Source organism: Mus pahari, chromosome 16, assembly GCF_900095145.1.
Source record: "Mus pahari chromosome 16, PAHARI_EIJ_v1.1, whole genome shotgun sequence".
NCBI lineage: Eukaryota > Metazoa > Chordata > Mammalia > Rodentia > Muridae > Mus > Mus pahari.
The window spans coordinates 46,069,878-46,091,707 of record NC_034605.1 but is presented as its reverse complement, the minus strand read 5'-3'; the positions used below and the strand labels follow the sequence as shown (position 1 = coordinate 46,091,707).

The window sequence follows — 21,830 nt, the reverse complement described above, 5'->3', positions numbered from 1 at the left end:
GTTTGGGAGAAGCGGTGCAGCCCAATCGATTAGCAAAGGCTCGTTCCCGATTTTCCACCCAGCGAGGTGGAAGAAACACCGCCGGAGGGATCCCGGTTTCCACGGGGCAGAAGAGTGCCCTAAGCAGGGACGCCTGAACGAAGCGGGGACGATCACCAGGGTCTCCGGATCGAGGAGAGAGGGGCAGACGTTGATACTCGAGGACGCCCTGACCCTCAGCTCGCAACCACCGCCCGAGGCTTCAGTTTCGCCGCGTCGCCATCCGCGTGTGGGTGTGGCTTCCGGCAGCTCTCCTCTGCGCACGCGCACCCAGGGCGACGTCACGTCCGGCGGCGGAAGTTAGAGGCGGAGAGGGCCTGGCCGAGTGTCCCGCGGCATCGCTCCCCTCGCTCGCTCGGCCCTGACGCTTCTGGTTCCGCCGGCCCGCCGGTAGCACAGCGTTCCCGGGCCGGTTCTCCGCCGCCTCCCGGATCTCTGAGTGTGAGCCGGGTGTGTTTGCTCTACTCGAGGTGAAGCGTGCATACCGGGAGAGCGGGGCCTGGGCCTTCACCGGGTTGTGGGCGCCTTTCCCGCTAGGTGGAGTCACCTGGGCAGGATTTTGACAGCGCATCTTCCAGGGCGACGCCTGTGCCATCACAGTGCAGTCCCAGGAATGCTGTGGATAGACAGCAGGGGCAGCGAATGCTTAAAAATTCAAAAACCAAAAGAGCCCTCAAACTACAGATTGCATTTTAATCTTTGGGATTTTTTTTAGTAGCTATGAAGAGGCCGTGGAACTCTTTAAAGGCGTTTCTAGATTCTAAATCGCTTATTTCAAAAATGAATAACAATCTCTCCCATAACAGAAACTGTTCAGATATCTAACTCCCAACAAGAAGTCCAAACTCCCCTGGTTATTTGGGGACGTCTCAGGGTCTTTTAGTAGCTGAGGGCTTTATTCTTTGGATGAATGTTTGCATCTCTAGTGCCTAGTCACTAAACCTAATTTGATCTTTTCTTTTGGTTTACCATTAACATCACAAAGACTGTTCTGAAAGAACTATGTATTGGGTCTCTGAGATGATTTGAGTGCTCTTGCCAGATTTTAGCTGTCTTCTGGTTATACTTTAATGCTGTTTCTCTGTTGGAGTTTTGTATTTTGATAATTACATTTGGTAGAATTGTGTTTACAGGAAGAAAAATAAGGGCAGAACTTAGGGCTCCCCCCCACCCCACGCCCCTTCTAACTTCTCCAAATGCCCATTTTCGAGAGGACAGCTAAGCAAAACAAAGGGAATTAAGGTCATCTAGAATTTTACTAATTGAATAACTTGTTAATATTTCGGATGTCTCCTCTTATTTAAAAAATCAAAAAACAAACAAACAAACAAACAAACAAACAAAAATACCTATCTTGGACCAGGCACCATAGTCCACACCTTTTATCCCAGCACCTAGGAGGCAGAGGTGAAGATCTCTGAGTTTGAGGCTAGCCTGGGCTACTTAGTGAGACCTTAGTTATAAAACTAGAAGCAGAATTAGTATACACCACTGGTTAGCCCTATTTATATAACATAACCTGCCAGCTTTTCTAATCCATCTTATTTGTTCATTTGTATTTTGTTCATTCATGAGTACAAGGTATTTCACTGTGCGAGGGGTTCTTATAAGTAAAGAATGAACCCCAGAGGCTCCCTTCTGTGCCACCTATTTTAGTAGCTTGGAGGGCAGCTGACCTATATCTTCATATCTATATCTTTGGCCAAGTTGCATTAGGAAGGTGGCATAGGGTTGTGTGGATTCAAAGATTTAATCCTCCTTGCTTAGGGACAGGCAACTTATCATATCTGACTTATTGAAAAGGCCAAGAAAAATCACTTAATGTCTTCGCAATTCTTTGGTTTTAGGCTCACCTAAAAAAAAAAAAAAAAAATCCCTCCAAGGATGAAACATGACTGACGACTCTCAGAGGAACTTTCGATCAGTCTACTATGAGAAAGTCGGGTTTCGTGGAGTTGAAGAAAAGAAATCACTGGAAATCCTTCTGAAAGATGACCGTTTGGGTGAGTCTCATCTGCTTAAGCTCATTAGTTCAAAGTTACCAGGTAAATATTTCTGCAAAGGACTCAAAGTAGTACTTATTGTGTGTGTGTGTGTGTGTGTGTGTGTGTGTATGTATGTGTGTAATCAGAGTGGTGTAGTTTAAGAGAAGCTGAAGATTTTTTCAGATTCATTGAGAGGCAGAAGGTTTTTATAAAACTTCTTAAAAACTGGACACTGCTTAGTGTAGCGGTGGAAAACATTGACCCTGGCAGTCTGGAGGCAGAGGCAGGGGGATCTTTGAGTCCAAGGACAGCCTGGTCTACATGGAGAGTTCTAGGAAAGCCAGGGGATAAATAATAAGACACCTTCACCTTTAAAAAGAAATCGATTCTATTTTTTTCATTAAGCTTATATATTTCATCTCAATTTCTAGACATGGCACTGTGGTTTCTAGGTAAACTGTGCAAGACCCCAGGTTATGATTTTCTTTTGTGGAAGATAATCCTTCAGTACAGATTTATATTTATCTTAAGCCAACAATAATAAAGTCCATTTTTTTTTTTGCAGTAAACCAGAACCATAGTATAAAAACAAACTTCAGGGCTTCTTGTTGTTGGAAGAGCTGGGACTAGAACCCAGGGTCTAGCCCATGCTGAGGCATGCTCTACCACTGAGCCGCACTGTGTCCCCACCCAATTCTGTAAGTAATGCCCATGTTAGAGGGGATGTAGTCGTAGATGCAGAATCCATCCCTGTGCTGCAACAGTGCTGCAGAGATAGCTTGGTTGGTAGGAGAGGTGGATTAGAAGTGAGGCCACTATGGCTTTTCCGACATTGGCTGCCGATCACACGGTGGATTTCTCCTGCAGGCACGTGTGAGCTAGGCAGTTTTAAGAAGTGAAATTGCACAGTTCAGGTGCTGGGATGCCACGGGACATTTCTAACTGTTCTTTTCCTTCCTCTAGACATCGAGAAGCTTTGCACATTCAGCCAGAGGTTCCCTCTCCCATCCATGTACCGCGCGTTGGTATGGAAGGCGCTTCTAGGTATGAGACCCAGGAGGCGGGGCCGGGGGGAGTGTCGGGATTTGATTTCAGATGTATTGGATGGGATCCTTTGTCATCTTACAGACACCAAAGAGCATTTGCTTAGGACGATTGGGTCTGCCCCAGGAGGCCCAGTTACTGCTCACTGTAAAAGCCTTTTGGATGGTGACTTCAGCAGAGATACATTAACCATTCCTCTTGGACTGTCCGCTTATTCATGGCAGTAGAGAAGATAGCATTTGCTCCTGAAGTAAAGCCCTTGTACACTCAGGTCTCTGTGCTCACCATCTACGAAAGCCGTGACCGCTTTTTGACTTTTTCCCCTGTAACATTTTTCTGTCTTAAATCTTATAGGAAGATTTTTGTAGCCATTGAAATCAGTTCCACCCAGGCGTGCGCTTTAGGTGGCCCCCTCGGCAGGCATGGAACACTGGGGTGGGAGAAAGGAGAACTGGCCGTCATTGCTGTCAGCTGGGAGGCCAGGAGGAAGGCCATGCTGGCCTCCAGTTTTGCATCTGTCCAGAGACATCTTGAGCTAAATTACTTGTCGGTTTCAGTCTTTAGTGCATCGTGTTCTGCGACTCTCGGTGGTAGAGGATATGTTCTGATGCTAAGGGAGGGACATTAAGTGTCCCTTTATCCTTTGAAGTAAAAATGACAGGACAGATTTCAAAACCAAAACAAATGAACAGAAAGTGGAATCAGAGTTTTTGTTTTTTTTTTTTTTTTCTGCCTACAAGTGCGAGTAAATTTCAGAGCTGGGTGGTCAAGTAAGAAGGAAAGCTGGCTTGGCGTCTGCCACAGGCAGCTGGCAGCATCCCTTTGAGCCCTGGATTTTCCCTGTCACTGCTGAGCCTGCTGGAGCATCTAATCCCCGTTCATTATCATCCTCCATTTCTCTCTTAAACAGCTGGGGTTTACTCACCGTGAATCGGGGTGAGGATGGAGCTTTATGAGGAATATGGACTACCTCTGTGTACTGGGCATCGGTGGGTCCCATTGCCATCTTAAGTAGTTTACTTAAATTATGTACAGTAGTTCTAGAATGGTCCTGAGGGAAGTCTTCCTATCCTAGATGGACACAGACTCTGGGGGGCCTAATACACTTTTCTAAGTCCTGTGACAGGCAAAGAATTAAAGCTCATATTTGTAGAACTCACTTGAAGGGCTCCGATGAGGGGTGGGGCCAGGTAATAGACCTCATGCTCTGTGTGTAGTGTATTTCAGAACCTGAGAAATCTGCAGCCCTCAGGGTGGTCATGCAGTATGGTGGCCACAGGGGAGTGCAAGCCATTCAAGAAAGCACGTCATGAGGGCTTTTTTTGGTTGTTGTTGAGCATCTTGGTGCACTCATCAAAATAAATTCCTTCTGAGGGTACATTTTAGGCAGTTAGCACCAGTGTCCATTCCTTATAGTACCCTGTGTGTCTTACTAATGGGAGATTATGCTGTGCCTCTGACACCTCCTGAGCGCAAAGGCCCAACTATTGGATTTTTGTTTTGTTTTTATCTCGGTTTTTCTTACCTTCTTTATTATCTAAGCCACTGTTGTCTTCCTGCCACAGTTGGAGGCACTGGAAATACAGAGATCTCCCAGGATAAAGTGCCCTTTGTGGTCCGGGTTTGGTTGCTCTGGGCTCTGCAGGTACTGCCTCTCTGGTACCATTTTAGGTAAATGTCAGAGAGAGCTTTCGGGATGAGCTCTTAGACACGGGTTTAATACTTGACATTCTGCTGCCTGTGGTTGGCTCAACTATAGCTCTTCAGTCTGTACCAGCCCCGATGTGGAGGACATGTAAGTGTGCTCCCTCGACTTCCCTGAGAACATGGTGCAGAACCCCTCAGCTACACTGAGTTTATGTCAGGAAAGGTCGCTTAAGCATGTTTATGCGTGGAAAGTGTTGAACTTAACTAACTGCTATTTACCAGAATGTTCTTTAGAATAATTGGTCTGTGGGGTTTTACAACAAAGGGGAAATCACAGTCTGAACTGCCTGACACACATGTGCTGGACACACATGTGCCAGAACACTCTATTGAGTGTTTTATGGATTTGCCTCTTCATCACAACAGCTTGTAGATTTGGACATCATTACCTCTGACTTTCAGATGGGGAGAAGTCAGGGCACAGGGAACAGAACGAACAGCTGAGGATGTTCAAGTTAGTGAACTGAAGTTAGGTCTCACACCCCAGAGTCTCTGACTCTGCACAGCCTCATTACATTAATGGGGCTGGGATAAAGGGAAAAATTTGTGTATATCAAAACTGAGCCTTTACAATGCACTGTTACCGTTCTACAATCCATTTCCTATGCCAGTACCCGGGGCTCTGATTCTTTGGGGGAACATTTGGTGTTGGGCTCGTCTGCCCCATTTCCTGCCTCTGCTGTGTGAGGGCACAGATGCCCACATTTGCAATAGACACACTGGTGGGGCCCTGGTCTTAGCTGACCTGGGATGGAGCCAGTCTTCTGCCCATTGTTTTCATGATACCACTTACTTATAAACAACCTAGAGGGTGGCTGTGAGATGAGGCCCTGAGTGGAAGTGTGTGCTGCACAAGTGTGGCAACCTGAGTTCACAGCCCAGACCCGACATGAAGGTGGAAGGAGAGAACCAACTCCACAGAGTCGTCCTCTTCACACTTGCATGTGTGCACGCGTATGCACACAGACACACACACACAGACACACACACAGAGTTTTATGCTAAAGCCTAATGAGCAGACAGCATAGTTAAGTAACAACCACAAAGGGTCATGGAAGTACAATGTGCGCTGGCCTTATTGATGAGGGCCGCGGACTTTCGACCCAGTGACAGGCCGTTCTGTAGATAAGCTTTGACTACTGAGGATAAACTGAGGAAAGGATTCAACATAGTGTCCTGAGATACAGAAGGCCAAGGGCCCCAGGAGCTAAAGGAGCCCTCAGCACTAGCCAGGAACCCAGTTAAACCGTCATTACAGCTCATGTGCTTATTGCCTTGAGACTGCGTCACACATTTGTTCAAAGGCTTTTGCGGTGCTAACCCATTTCTAACCGCGATCCACCATCTTGCATGTCTTCACATTTAAGATTGCTGGAGTGAGAATGTCTAAGAGGAATCTATGTGGCCATTGTTTGTGTGACTCTAAACTGTGTGGGCTGTTTCTCACAGAATGGGCGTCTCAGCGTTTGCCCTTTCCTGTCTCTTCTCTCTGTAGGCATCTTACCTCCGCACCATGACACTCACGCCCAGGTGATGGCCTACCGAAAAGACCAGTACCATGACATCCTCCATGCCCTGACGGTCGTCCGCTTCATCAGTGATGCCACGCCGCAGGCTGAAGTGTATCTTCGCATGTATCAGCTTGAGTTGGGGAAGCTACCTCGAAGGCCTTCTTTTCCTCTGGTGAGTGACCATTCTCACTTGACATTCAACTCCATCCCTTTCCTAAGAATTACTCTTTATTTTGTCTATTAATGTGTTTGCAGAGGCGTGTGTGGCTCAACCCTAGGTCTTCATGATTGCTAGGCAAGTGTTCTACCACTGAGCCACACCACTAACACTTCATTTTTTTCTGACTACTACTACTACTACTACTACTACTTCTTCTTCTTCTTCTTCTTCTTCTTCTTCTTCTTCTTCTTCTTCTTCTTCTTCTTCTTCTTCTTCTTCTTCTTCTTCTTCTTCTTCTTTTCTTCTTCTACTACTACTACTGCTACTACTATTATTATTACTTTAGTTGTTTACAGTCCAATCATTGCCCTTATCCCACAGTTTCTTATCCCATTTCTCCTCCCCCAAATCTTAGTAAATTGTTATTTATGAGTGAATTATTGCTAACTTTTAAAAAAAAGATGTATTTATATAATAAGTAAATATATGTTGAGTACACTGTCACTGTTTTCAGACATACCAGAAGAGGGCATCTGATCTCATTACAGATGGTTGTCAACCACCATGTGGTTGTTGGGAATTGAACTCAGGACCTCTGGAAGAGCAGTCAGTGCTCTTAACCTCTGAGCCATCTCTAGCCCCTGGCTTGCATTTGGTAATGTTTTGCCTTAGAAACTTTCAGTGGTTTCCCATTGCTGGAAGGATGAAAAGTGAAAGCAGCAACTTTACGTGGGATTCATGGTCACGTGTGGTCAGTGTTAGTTATTTTAAAGCACGCTTAGCTTTTGGCACAGTCATTCTTAGTGATGTCTATGTGTTCTGAGAAACGTGTCATTAGACATTTGTTTATCTGTAAACATCAGGTTTTTATGTTTGCTCAAATGCAGATGACTGCGACATTACTAGATACTTTTCATCATAGAGATTCACTAGCTTCTATTAGGTCACCGGCTGACTACCGCTTTATTATGTGATGCACGGCTGTAATCTCAAGTGCGAAGAAAGGGCACAGACATACTAACCCAGAATGTCTGCATCTTTTTACTGGAATTTCCCGCTGTTAACATTTAATGACGTCTGTCTTGCTGTTCTCGCCTATGTATGCACCTTTCCTCTCTCCCTCCCTCTCTTTGTTTAAAATTTTTAAAAAATTGTAGGTGTATGTGGGTGTTTTGCCTACACGTTTGTCTGTGCAGCACTTAACACGCCCTCTGCTTTCCTGGAACTGGAGTTACACAGGGTTGTGAGCTACCATGTGTCTGCGGGAACCAAACCGAACCCTCTTCTCCTGAAAGAGCAGCCAGAGCTGTCTGTCCATCCCCAGTTCTTCTTCCTTTTGAGATGAAGCCTCCCTATGTATGTAGTACAGGCCAGCTTCCAACTCAATATCCTCCTGCCTCTGTCTCCTGAGTGCTGGGATCATAAGCGTGCAGCCCCATTTCAGGCTGTGCACACATACTTCTTTGTATAAGCCATAGGAGAGCAAGATTCAGTCGTGATGCTGTTCCTCTGCCTCCTTGTGTGCTCCTGTGGAGACAAGGCACCTCTGTAGGTGAGCGCAACACAGTTCTGAAGTCAGCACAGTGACACTCCTCAGTCTCACCTACAGCCTCCTTCCTTATGTGCCCAGGCGTTGTAGGGGTGCCCTTCATCACAAGTAAACAAACAGGCTGGCTGAAGACTCAATTTTGGGCTGTGGATTACCCTGCGTTCCTGTGTTGCTGTGGACACCTGTGATTTGGGCTGCGTTCTTTGTCTTTCGCTTCCGTGCCTTGGACACTTTTGACAGATGTTGGTCAGTAACTTTACAGACGGCCCCTTAGTTCATGCCCGCTGTCTCTTTGGCAAGGATACCCGTGGGTGCTGTGCCCTCAGTGTACTGTCAGGAGGCCCAGTGTGGCTTCGTCTCAGGAGACATCCATTAACTTTGATCCTTTGGTAAAGTGCTGCCTGCCGGGTTTGCACTGGGAAGTTATTCTTTCTCCCCTTGGAATCACTATTTTTAAATGGGGGAGACACTTAAAACTACTTTGTAATTATCCTCTTCCTTATTAAAGCTCATCTCATACATCTGAACAATCATTGACTTAAATTTTTTATAAGTATTAGTCTTTCATCTTTAAGTAATTTTGGACATAGAAGGAAGTTATAAAGTTGTACACCACCCCATACACCCCCGTTATCCTCATGTGCTGGGTCTCTCATAACCACAGTGTGATGATCAGAGCTTACACATCAGTGTTGACACAGGGCTGGGAGCTAAGCTAAGCTTTTTTTGAGATCTGGTTACTTGTCCCGGATGCTCCTCTGACCCCAGGTCCAGTCCTGTTACCAACATTGTCCTTAGTTGCCATCCTTGGTCCTGAAGCGCTGAACTTCAGGCTCCCTGGCTCTGTGACCGTGACAGTTCTGAGTGTCTTAGGGATTTCTCCATTTGTCTGGTATTTACTGGTAACTAGAACCTGGTTATGCACTGTTGGCAAGGATAGTGAAGAAGTACTGGTAATGGATCACTCGGTACAGGGACTGTCAGCCGGGTTTTTCCCCTGTAAGTGTATGCTTTGTCATTAATGAGTAACTCATGGAAAAGAGCTCTGAGGCTTCTCATATATATTTAACAATACATCTGAAGAAATAAAATGATATATTATATATACTATTTACATATAATATTCATTTATACTTATTTTATACATATAAAATATAAATATATAATATATACACTTAAGTATAAATATTTATACAATTAAGTATAAATATCACCATAATATATAAATATAAAACATAAATATATAAAATATGTATTTATATACTTATATATTTATTACTTATATATAAGGTATTTATTATATGTAATATATAAATTATATATTAAATATATATCATATAATTTAATTATTTAATTCTTTTTGAGACAAGATCTCAATATGTAACCCTGGCTGGCCCAGAACTTGTGACAGAGAGCAGGTTGGTCTGGTGTTGAACTCACATAGCTCCATCTGCCTCTGCCTCCTGAGTGCTGAGATTAAAGGTATGTGCTACCTGCATGGAATTTGGGGGCTTATAATTCTTCATCTTTCCTAAAATGTTGCCACTGCCCTGATTGCCAGTGGTGCTTCTCTCATTTCTGAAGTCTCCCTGCGTCTGTTGTTTGGCTTCATCTGTGTTTCCTTTGCATTTACTTGTTGATGTCAGTGTGGATGTACTGAGCCCTTTTTAAGTTAACGGCCTATAATCTTTTACTGCCATTTTTTTCTTTTGATGTTCAAAATGCTCCAGCTGCAGCCAGCAGGAGTCCCTTACATCTGATACGTTCACTGTTTTGGGAATTTCCTGACACTTGGGCACAAAAAGATGCCCAGGATCAGCTTCTGCTTCCTGGGCTGCAGCTCTGGTGTAAGCCTTTATTTCTGCTCTCCTGGGCTCCTCCCTTTTAGGCTCTCTTAGTAGACAGATGTAAGAGATATAGATGAGTGTGTGTGTGTGTGTGTGTGTGTATCCATCTATTCATCCATCTATATTCATACATGCCAATTTCTCTCTCTCTCTCCCCCCCCCCCCACACACACGTATAAAATATAGAAGTTGTGCTGCTGGGCCTTGAACCCAGAGCATACCTGCCAGACAAGTGCTCAGCTGCTGAGCTATACCCCAGCCTTTATATATTAGTGTATATCTCTGTATATTATAATAAATTTAATTCCAATCCAATGATGTTGCAAGTTCATTTTAGCCTTCCCTGTGACAGTTGCAGATATTAAAAAGCTCCCATTTGTGTAAAGGCATTTGCTTCTGGCTTGTTTTCCTGTATGTTATAATGTTGCCAGCTACTCCTGGCTACTTTATTGCTGTTGTTTAGATATTTTAATGAAGCTTTTATTTATCTGGCGAAAACAGAATGAATTTTTCAAGCAAGGGTTTGCATGCCATCTTTGATTATCTACAAAATTTGTTTTTACCGAAGCCTGGGCTTTGAGCCAGACATGGCCTTACCCACTTCTAATCTCAGGACTCGGGCAGGGCTGAGAAAGGGGATCTTGAGTTTGAGAGCGGCTACATAGTGACATCTTGCCTCAAAAATTGACTTATTTTACATATGACTTATTATAACCAATTACAGATGTAGGGAGTTAGTGATAGAGTGACAAATTAGCAGGGATAAAGGCTATCACTTGTATCATTACATTTATGAAGAGGGATAAGAGCCCCAAATGTTAAGTGGCACTTAGGACAGTCTTGTTTTCCTGTCACTCAGAGACAGCACTGGGGACACTGGTAGTACCACATGAACTCTGTGGTTCAGGGACTGAGTCTGTGGCTTCTCGGTGCTAGGCATGTGCTCTACCACTGAGCTACATCTCTGGCTCCTTCTCAGGTCCTAGGCAAGTTCTCTACCACTGAGCCACATCTCCACCCCTTGTATCCTTTATTTTACCTTTTGCTGAGTGGCCCAGTAGCTGTCCTCCTACCTTAGCTTCCTGAGCAGCTGAGACTATAGGCCCAAGCTCCTAGAAGGGCTCCGAGTTCTTGAATTACATATTGAATAAGGCCAACTATTCTGTTAGTGGAAGAGATCTAAATCTAAACTATAGGCATGGCTTCCACCTCATCCCTACTCACTGGTCCGTGCGAGTCCAAACACTTTCCCTGCGGCCTCCAGCGTGCTTGCTGACTGAACATGGGAACAGGGTTCTGTCTCCCTACCGTTCCCTACATGCACAGCCCCACCTGTGCTCTTATAAGGTAGGAAGAACTTGTGAGGGCTCAGCTGGGGCACAGCTGGGAGAAGCATGCTAGTCTTCCTCACCTGGCCAGAGTGACCAGGAGCAGCAGTGACATGCCACCTGCAGGATCACCCAGACCAGGCCGTGGCCTGTGTAGAATCCCTAGAGAGTAAGATTTCCTCTGCTTCTTGCTCCTTTTGTGTCCTCCAATACTGTAATAAAATGTTTAGAAAACTACATTTCTTATGATTCTTACATTCTCTGGATAGTAACAAGCTGAAAGAAAGCCTAAGAGTGAAGTGCTTGTTATTAAAACAGGAATTGTCATTTAAATTTGAGCTTCTCAGAGGAATAGAAAGGTATTTCTTAATGTCCTTTTACATATATTTATATGAGTTCACTGTTGCTGTCTTCAGACACACCAGAAGAGGGCATCAGATCCCAGTACAGATGGTTGTGAGCCACCATTGTTGGGAATTGATCTCAGGACCTCTGGAAGAGCAGTTAGTGCTCTTAACCACTGAGCCATCTCTCCAGTCCTCTTAATGTCCTTTTAATCTTAAAACTTTCAAACTATGAAAGCCTAGATGAAAATGTAAGTTGTTTGTGATTTGTTTGTTTTTAGGGTTAGGGTTAGGGTTAACCCTAACCCCCAAAACAAACAACATAACTTTCCTAATAGGATTTCGGTTTTATAAGATTTCTTGAGGATTTATTTCATTTCTGAATATCTGAGAAATGTCATTTTTTTGGCTTCCTAAAATTCTGGTTTTAGGGTGTTTAAACCTTTAAGTAGAACAGCATTCTAAAGGAGTGTATGGAAGTGTTGATATAAATCAGGTGTTTTGCGAGCTCATTTGGGGTCCCTCGGTATTCATCATAAGTTATGTCCTGACACATTCCTAAGTGGCTTGTGTCATCACATCCCTCTGAAGGAACCCTGGTCTGGCCTGGGGACTGGCTGGGTGGAGAGAGACCCTGCCTGGCCTGCGCCTGGAGCCAACTCCACACAAAAGCCAGCTATCGCTGAGCTCTGCTGACTCCCACGCATCTCTGGGGCTGCCCATCATTCCTTTCCCCTGTTCCTCCCTACTGACACACTGTGCCTTCTGATCCCTCTTTGATTTATTAATGTGGCCTCTTCAAGATGCAGAGGCCAGGGTTAGGTTTTCAGAAAAGAAATATATCTTCCCTTCTGCCGCTTCCCTCTTGAGATTTATTATTAATCTTTCAGGAGCCGGAGGATGAAGCCTTTCTTGCCATTGCCAGAGCCATGGAAGAGATGGTGGAAGACAGCGTGGACTGTTATTGGATCACCCGATGCTTCATGAAGCAGTTAAATAACAAGTACCGGGACGCTTTACCTCAGCTGGTGAGGAAATTGTTGTTGTTGTTGTTTTGTTTTGATGGGAGTGTTATTGGGAAATAAGCAGTGTCAGAGAAAACTCTTTCCGCCTGGTTGCCGCTGCTGTGATGAGTGGACCCTCTACAGTGGTCCTGGGAGATATTCTCTGCAAAAGGCGAGAAGTATTTCCCGTGGAATGGGTCCTATGTCTCCATTGCAGCCACTCAGGTCGGCTGTTGGAGGACAGAGGAAGCCCGGGACTGCGGGGTCTCCATAGGGTGAACTCACCTGCAGGCCCCTCCATGGGATGGACTCACCTGCAGGCCCCCCTGCTCTGGAGGATTCCTGATGCTGGTCCAGACCCACTGGCTTATCTAGAATGTTCCCTCTGTGTTAGGGGTTCTGTCTGCCCACCTGTATGGAAGGCCTGGTGACAGGAACTTGTCTCTCTCTCTCTCTCTCTCTCACACACACAGCCTCCAGGCCAGAGTCGGGGAGGGGACTTGACTCCTGTCATCTTGTTCCAGCATGCACATATGAACACACATGCACATATGAATACATGAAGAACATTACTCTACACATGGGCCCTACCATTGTTGTATGTTTGTCTGCAGCTCCGCACTTGGAGACTTCCTAGTTCATTCAGATAATCCATTGCTTCCAGTTCTGACTTCCTGTTAGTACTCAGAGGGTTGAAAATTTCTCATTACCTTTCCTCAATTAAATCTCACGGTGTGGGGCCTAGAATCGGAATGTTTGAAAGCCTTAGGCAGTTGTGATTGTAGCTGAGACTGACAGCCTCTCATTTAGAATCACTTTTCCTACCTGATTTACTCAGTGTTTCTTCCTAGATTGGCTGTAATTAAGTCTAATAGCCCCACACCGGCAATAAACAGGCCTTGCTCTTTCTACAGGCGCATGCGTGAGCAGCTTCCCGCTGGAGGTACTGGAAGAAAATGCTTGAGCAGGATCTGGGGTGTTGTACTTGAAGTCTACTTACTTAGTTTGGGCAGATTTACATTTTTTTTTTCTTTATTTACATTTCAAATGCTATCCCGAAAGTTTCCCATACCCCTCCCCCCACCTCTGTTCCCCTACCCACCCACTCCCACTACTTGGCCCAGGCCTTGCCTTGTGCTAGGTCATATAGAGTTTGGAAGACCAAGGAGCCTCTATTCCCACTGATGGCCGATTAGGTCAAGATTTACATTTTAACCTGGCAAGCAGGTCCAGAGTTTGCCTGCTTCCAGCCCTGCTGCTTAGGTGTCAGGCTCCCAGCCTTGTCCCGCAGGCAGTGGCCACGCCCTCTCATTCCTCTGACAACTCTGAGGGCCAGAGAAGCTGGTCAGCTTCGCAGATCTCTATTGTTCTCTCTCTCTCTCTCTCTCTCTCTCTCTCTCTCTCTCTCTCTCTCTCTCTCTCTCTGTGTGTATGTGTGTGGTTTGAAGCAGGGTTACATGTAGCCCAGGCTAGCCTTGAACTTGTTCTGCAGCTGAGGAGGACCCTCCCAGCATGCACTGCCATATCTGACCTTTTTCTTTGTAATAGTCATCAATATACCTTGCATATTGTCCTTAGTGTGTTAATATGCTGAACACGCTTTCCCCCTGTTGTTGTTTAAAGGTTGTAAGCTTCATACGCGGGGTCTGTCAGTGTTTTCTTTTCTCATGCTTATGTTTTCTGTATCCCTTACGACTCCACAATTGATAAAACATATTTCTCTATTTGGATGTGGTGACATTTACCCACAATCCCAGCAGCCAGGAAACTGAGGCAGAAGGTCAGGAATACAAGGCCAGCCTGGGCCATATGCAACCCTTTCTGAAAGAAAAAACAAAACAAACAAAACAAAACAAAACAAAAAAACAAAAAAAAAAACCTCTCCACCATGTTTTTTTTCCCTTGACTTTTAAAAATGCTCTAGCTATTTAAGCTTAGCTCTGACCTGTCTGCCTTGCTCTTTGACTGGTGCCAGACACGGTGGGTTTCCTACCTGGGTGGCATGTGTCTGTAACAGCGTGGCTCCTCCTAGCAGCCAGCTCTCCTCTGCATCTAGCTGAGTGCATCAGGACCGTTGTGCATTCCACACAGTCTGACTTGTAGTGAGTTTAAGCACATTACCTCCATGTTTGCAGAGGAGGGCACTGCACCTCAGAGAAGTCCCTTGCTGAAGGTGACACAATGGCTGCTCTAACTCCCTTTCCTGTCATTCACTATCAGTAAGATTAAGAGTTTATTTGCTGGTTCACCTCCCCCACCCCACCCCCACGCCCTCCCCCACCTGGAATCTTGGGCTTCACGCATCTTAGGCAAGAGCTCTACTACTGAGCTGTGTTCTAGCCCTTTGTTTTTGTTCGTTGAGAGCAGGAATGGTAAGCATGGGAGAGAGAGGCGTTGGGAATCAAGTCCAGGGCTTGGCTATGACCTTAGCTCCTTTTCTTTACTTTTTATTTTGAGACAAAGTCCTGCTAAGTTGCCCAGACTGGCTTTGAACTTGCCATCTTCTTTGCCTCAGCCTCTATCACAAAGCAAAGAACCTAGGTTCTTGTTGCAGCCAAGGTTTTATAACCTTGGTCTGACATTTTTTTTTAATACTTTTGTGACTTCCCTTTACAGTCTGTCCCCATAAAGTATAGGCTGCTGCTGCAGAGATGTAAGGAAGAATGCAGATAACAGTACTGGGGGCTGGGGCGGAAGCCAGCAGTAGAGGGCCTGCCTGCAGACCCTGCACAGACTGCCCTCTCCAGCTCAGCCATGAAAAGGGGGCGGGGCTAGAGAGATGGCTCAGCAGTTAGGAGTGCTTGTTCTGGCACAAGGTAGGGATTTGATTCCCTGTTCCCGCATGGCTACTCAAGGAATCTGATGCCCGCTTTTGACATACCAAACATGCAGGCAAAACACTCACACACATAAAATAAAATACTTAAACCTCAGGGCTGGAGAGATGGCTCAGCGGTTAAGAGCACTGACTGCTATTCCAGAGGTCCTGAGTTCAGTTCCCAGCAACCACATGGTGGCTCCCAACCATCTGTAAGAGGATTTGGTGCCCTCTTCTGGTGCGTCTGAAGATAGCTACAGTGTACTCACACATAATAAATAAATAAATCTTTAAAAAAAAAAAAGAATGTAGAGTTTGGGCTGGATGGAGAGATGGCTCAGTGGTTAAGAACAGTATGGTCAGTGTATGATCATACGTGTGTGTGTGTGTGTGTGTGTGTGTGTGTGTGTGCGCGCGGGCATGTGTGGAGGGGGTTAGGTGTCCTTTATTGTTTTCTCCTCTCCCTTGACGTGCCTTTCTCCCTGGACCTGGACTTGTGTTTTCCTGGCTCAGCTGGAAGCCAGCAAGCCACTGAGATCCTCCTATCTCTGCCTCTCTGGGGGCTGGGGTTACAGGGATGCAGGATGCCCGGTTGGTTACATGGGTGCTGGGATCTGGACTCCAGTCACCATGATTTCATAGCAAGTACTCTTAACCCCAGAGGGGCAGTTTCTCTAGCCCGTCCTTTTGAGATGGGCTCTCCTATGTAGCCCAGGCTGGCCTCAGACACCATTGCTGTACCTCAGTATCTTGGATGCTGAGGTGAGAGGTCTGTGGCTTTCCCTTCTCATCTCCAGATCACCCAGCATTACCATGGACCTTTCATAGCTGTCGATAATAACTGACTCTTGCTTTGGATTCTGCTGTAGCTGTTGGTTCTGGTTAGAGCAGTATCAGGGTGACAGCCATTCCATTTTGCCTGTATCCTGTCCTGTGTGTTGAGCACAGAGAGTCCCGCATCCTGAGGACTCGCTCAGTTCCAGTGTGGTCACCCCTGTCAGTGCTGACCAGAAATGTGTGTTAGGACTGACTTGATGCTTCTCACTTTTTCTAGCTCTTTCTCTCACTCGGCGTGTGCCCCTCTCCATCATAAGCTGCAGTGTGAAGTGACATTATATCACAGGAAATGAGTACTCACTCTTGTGTGTAATCTCTAGCCCAAGGCTTTCGAGCACTACTTGAATCTGGAAGACAGTAGGCTGCTGAGTCACCTGAAGACGTGTTCTGCGGTGTCCAAACTTCCATACGATCTCTGGTTCAAAAGGTGCTTCGCGGGATGCCTACCCGAGTCCAGTTTACAGAGGTACATGTCCCCCACTGCACACCGGGAGCTTGGAGTCAGAGAGACTCTGGCCCTCAGGTGATCATCCCCCAGAACTTGACTTTGCTCCAGAGCAAGGTGATTCAAAGCTACCTTCCCTAGCAGTTTCTGTAATTGTAGCCTGGGTCTCCTTATTGTTGACTATATACCTAGGAAGATTGTGAGCCTCTGTGTGGATACCATGAGGCAGTCGTAGCTGAAGCTGGGCAGCAGCCGGAGTGCTTCTCTCATAGACAGGTGGTGGATGCTGGCAGACCCAGAACCTTGTGTTTCTTAGGTGGTTCATGACATCCTCAGAAGAGCTGAAGGCTGTCAGAGACAAGCTTTGCCTCTCTAGTCACTTTGAGACCCACGTTAGGGATGGTTTTCAACCTGTGGGTCACCTAAGACCACTAGAAAACACAGATACTTACATTGTGATTCATAACAGCAGAAAATTATAGTCATGAAGCAGCAATAAAAATGATGTTATGGTTGTGAGTCACCAGAGCACGAGGAAGTGTATTAAAGGGGCCCAGCAATAGGAAGGCTGAGCACCACTGGGTTAAAGGTGTTTCTTAGTCTCAGCCCCACTACTCCAGGTCTTTGTCATGTTGTTTTGAAGAATAAAAGTCAGCACATAGAAAGCGCTCAAGGCATATGGGCAACTTAGCATAAAGGTTCTACTACTAACTTCAACGGTTACAGCAATTACCAAACGATTACTTTAGGGTAATAGTAGGTCAAGAAGTGGCTTCTGGGTCCTGGAGGTGCCTCAGTGGGTACAGTTACTCCCTGTATAAACATGTTGACTGGAGTTTGGATCCCAGAACCCCGTGAAAGGCCAGTTGTGCTGGCGTGTAAACCTAGCACTGGCTGGGGTGTGTGTAGAGACAGGCAGGTCCCTGGAGCTCACTAGACAGCCAGTCCAGGCAACTGGTAACCCTGAGGTGAACTGATGAACTGTGAGACTCTGTCTTGAAAAAGAAAGTGAAACACAGTAGACGAAAACATCATCCATCAGCCTTCACATTTACACATATGTGCATGTTCACCTGTACACAGGCATGCATACATGCATGTTCATAAAGAGCCCTTGGAGGCGTTTAGAGAACTGGTTCCAGGCTCACTGGCAATGAAATTTCTTCACCTGACATTTCGTTTGCTGCTTTGTTGTCCCATGGTGTGCAGTAATCATTTGATGTTCCACGGCAGTAGCAGGACACACTACGGTTTAAGACTTTCTTTTCTTCAATATTGAGTTCCCAGCAGGCATTTGGAGCACCATGGCACAGTAATAACTTTAAGCGAGCTCCCTTTTTCCCTTCTAAAGCTATTCTATCTAGAATCTGCTCAGTGGCTCATCCATCATGTGATTGATACTGATTATTTCACAGTCCTCCTCTGAAGCATGGACTTAAAATGAGTGTAATTTGATTTGATTTTATAATCTGCGATGTCTGGGTAACATCAGCTTTGCAATTTTCTAATTTGGTAATCTCTCTGTTTTGTAGGGTCTGGGATAAAGTCGTAAGTGGATCCTGTAAGATCCTAGTTTTTGTAGCGGTAGAAATATTATTGACCTTTAAAATAAAGGTCATGGCATTGAGCAGCGCAGAGAAGATCACGACGTTCTTGGAGAACGTGAGTGTTTTGTCTCCTCGGGTTTGGAATCTGGAAATGAAGGCAGCCTGGCAAACCGGACTTTCTTACTGTGTTTCAGTATTTCAGAGAAATAATATAGTTTACTCTGCTAAAGGATTTTGTTGGTGGTGGTTTGAACTGGTGACCTGTGCTATAACTCGTGCTGGTCTCCAGTTTTTGCTAATCCTCCTGCCTCAGCCTCCTGAGCGCTAGGATTATAGTCAAGCGCCCCACTCCTGGCAAGGTGAAATAGTCCCCCTCTTCTCTTTTGGGGATCTTGGTCTGCATGCAAGCCCATTGCTCACGTGTGCCTCCTGGGAGTGGAGCAAATTTCCAGCGAGTGAAGCAGGAACCAGAAGCAGCAGAAACAGCACTGCCAGGGGTTCTTCTGGCTTTTCTTGCCTTAACTTCTCTGGTGGAACCCCAGCTGGGTCGGTTAATGTGCCTAAGGATCATGTTAGTGGTGTATCAGCTCCTCCCTCTTAGAGCATTTCTCTCCCGGGTAATCAGTAAAGAGGCTGTGCCTGCATAGAGCACATCATGGAGCAGACTCAGAACCCCACCCATTCCCTTTGTAATTAGTCCTCGTTAACACGTGAAGTGCGGCCTGGTCAATAGAGCTAATCGAGTGTGTATGTGTTTGTTTTAAGTGAATCACCATTCATATACTAATCAGTGACCAACAGAGCCAGGCGTGTGTCAAGCAAGGGCTGGCTTCTATCATCCTGTGAACAGCTCTGTGAATTGAGGATGCTGTTCCCCTGTTTAGATGTCAGTGCTGAACTGTAGGCAGCTGAGCACTTGTCCCGAGCTAAGTGGTGAGTGGTAATGAAGATTGCCTGGCACCAGAGCTTCTCAGTGTCCCCAGGAGTGTTAGAGCATTCCACATCTGCTCTCACCCTCCAAAACCAGAGAACGCTCCCATGGCAACAGGTCTACCACAGAAGAGGAGGGAAGATCCTGCCATAGCAAGCACAGAGATTTCACTTGGACTCCTTTGTTCTCCACAGATTCCCCAGGACAGCTCAGATGCCATTGTGAGCAAGGCCATCGACTTGTGGCACAAACACTGTGGGACCCCAGTGCATTCAGCCTGACAGCTCGTGACTTCACAGGCAGTCTGCAGGCCCTCCCTGAGCACATTGTTCACATCGCCTGCTCTACCAACTATGGTTAGAAACAATAGTCTCGCTGTGGTGCTCAAAATGCAACTACCACCAGTCAGTAAAATAATTTAATCAAAATGCCTGGCGTGGCCATGATGTGAAGCTGCATCTCTTGGTGACATTGACATGCAACTAACTCTGGGACAGTGTTAAAAGGGTGCTTAGGGAACTGCTCCTGGTCTTAGGCAGCGTAGCTTAGGGGCAGCCCCGGCACTCTTGTGAACGGTAAGAGCAGAGCCCTGCCTCCCTCTGAGCACCAACACACATTAGTTAGGAAGGACCAGTTCTGGAAGAAGAGCAGCTTTCTTTTCCTGGCCTCTCTGACTTGGCTTTTGCCTTCTGTTTCCCTAGAACGTGTATAAGTGTGAGCCGACCACCATCTCATGCTCTGGCTAAACTGGCTTGTAAGCAGTCCCTGCATTTCCTTGCGTGTTCCCTCCCTTTGTGCCGGCAGGAATGGAGCCTTGTCTTTTCTTTCTTGAGACAAGGCCTCATTCCATACCTCACTTTCTGGAACTCTATGTAGCTGGCCTTGAACTCCTAGCGGTCCTCCTGCCTCAGCCTCCTGAGTGCTGGGATTTTATTAAATAAATCACCACAAAATTTACCTTCTAGGAGAAGGAGAGAGCATTTGCTTGGTCTTTGTGGGTCTCTTGGTGTTTTCTAACAAATCAGTAAATGTCAGGTGGGCTTTCCACAGCCCTGTGCTACTGCAGGATGGGGAGGGGTGGAGCTTAGGTTAACAGCTGATGATCCTCCGGCCATGTTCTGTCACACAATGGTCACCCTTCATGAAGCATTTGATGACTTTGAGACTGAAATGGGGCCCTTGTTTCAGGCCTCCTCAGCTCACAGTCCTGAAAGAATGTGGAGACTAAGTTAAGACTTTTTTGAGCCATCTCCCCCACCCCCCAGCACAGTGCAGGGAGATGCTGAAGTGGAGTTAAGCTTCTGAGAACCCAGCCCCTCCTCAGTGTGTGAAGTAGCTGGCCACAAAGGGCAGAGAAGAAACAGAGCTACTGAGCCCAGCTGTTCAGTCTGCAGAGTACCAGACAAAGGGAGTCTTTAAAAATGAACTAGGAACTCCATTCAGAGGAAAGCCCTCTTAAAACAAATTGCCACCTGCAACTAATATTTTAAAAAAAGTGATTCTCTGCCAACCATTTATTTAGTAACTACTCCAGTAACCTGAAAAACTTTGAGGACATAGGGAAAACACGCATGCAAAGGAAACTATCTCAGCGGGGTCTGTCCTAGTGATCATAGAAAATATGTGAAATCCACAGAGACATGATAAAGAATGTGTGTTCCTTCTCCGTGTGTGCGTGTGTCCATGTGTGCAGGGATGAATGTACTTGGGTACATGTGTAGAGGCCAAAGTCCACCTCTGGTGTTTCTCAGGAAGGTCATCCACCTTGTTCTGTGAGACAGGGTCTTTGAGACCTGGGACTTGCCTGTTAGTTTAGCTAGGCTAGATGGATTGTGAGCCTCAGGGATCCTGCTGTCGTCTTCACCAGCTTGGAGATCACAGCACATGCCACCGTGTTCTGCTTTTTATCTGGGTGCTGGGGGTGGGGCTCGGGTCATCAGGCTTGCAGAGTAAAAGTTGTATGGGCTGAGCTATCTCCCCAACACTGGTTCCTTTGATTTACCATATATGTATTATTTGAACATCTTTATTTAGTGAAATTGATGTGTTGAAATCCATTGGTATTCGCGATCGTCAATCCCAGAAGATATAAAAGAACTAGCAACCCTGCCCTAGATGCTGGGGAGGTGGGCTGCCCTGAGTGTGCATGGGGGAGCAGACAGGAGGCCTGCAGCTGCTCTCCTTGCTGTTCTTCCAAGGTCAGAAGGTCTCATGTGGTGGGCTCCTGCTGTACCGCCGTGGGCCCAGACAACACCTTGCATGTGCGCACTGTCAAACCCAGTCTGATGAAACCTGTCCATAAAGTGACTCAGAGTGACACCATGCATATTTTTCTTATTAGGAACTAAGCAGCCAAGGGCTCTTTGAGAACTCTATGAGAACTCCAGCACACAGGGACCCACTAGTTCATGGCAGAGCTATCTGGAGAGAGCTCAGCGTTTAGCTTCTGCCTCCCTCCCCCCCAACACCTCTAATAAAAGCGCCTGTGTTCTGTTTCCCCAGAACATTGTCAAGATGTAGGGAAGTGTTGACTACATAAAGCCCAGAGTGTTAGTCACAGCCAGGGCTGGAGTTGTAATGTGGATTCTTCTGCTTTGTAAAGCTGGGACTTACCATGATAAACTTAGTTCTGGTCTGTCTCTTCTAGAGTCTTTAAGCACCAATGACAGAAGCTCAAAATCTACTGGGACTAGAGACACAAAGGAAAGGGGATGTGTGGGTGTGTATATATGTG

The 21,830-nt window shown here is 46.1% G+C and overlaps 1 protein-coding gene across 1 annotated transcript; it reads left to right on the top strand.

The window, feature by feature from the left end:
• The first annotated feature begins 316 nt into the window (after positions 1-316).
• LOC110333913 (TBC1 domain family member 7) lies at positions 317-20,034 on the top strand. The gene is made up of 8 exons (XM_021215692.2): positions 317-509; positions 1,887-2,042; positions 2,988-3,068; positions 6,271-6,458; positions 12,405-12,542; positions 16,494-16,639; positions 18,151-18,280; positions 19,291-20,034. The coding sequence occupies exons 2-8, from the start codon at positions 1,931-1,933 to the stop codon at positions 19,375-19,377; spliced, it is 882 nt and encodes a 293-aa protein (XP_021071351.1). The 5' UTR covers positions 317-509; positions 1,887-1,930; the 3' UTR covers positions 19,378-20,034.
• Positions 20,035-21,830: the final 1,796 nt, after the last annotated feature.

Excerpts from the sequence above, each read along its gene's own strand:
- LOC110333913 (XM_021215692.2), top strand. The coding sequence starts at position 1,931 with ATGACTGACGACTCTCAGAGGAACTTTCGATCAGTCTACTATGAGAAA. Across the intron at positions 2,043-2,987 it reads TCTGAAAGATGACCGTTTGG|ACATCGAGAAGCTTTGCACA; the intron begins GTGAGTCTCATC and ends TCCTTCCTCTAG. Across the intron at positions 16,640-18,150 it reads CCCGAGTCCAGTTTACAGAG|GGTCTGGGATAAAGTCGTAA; the intron begins GTACATGTCCCC and ends TCTGTTTTGTAG.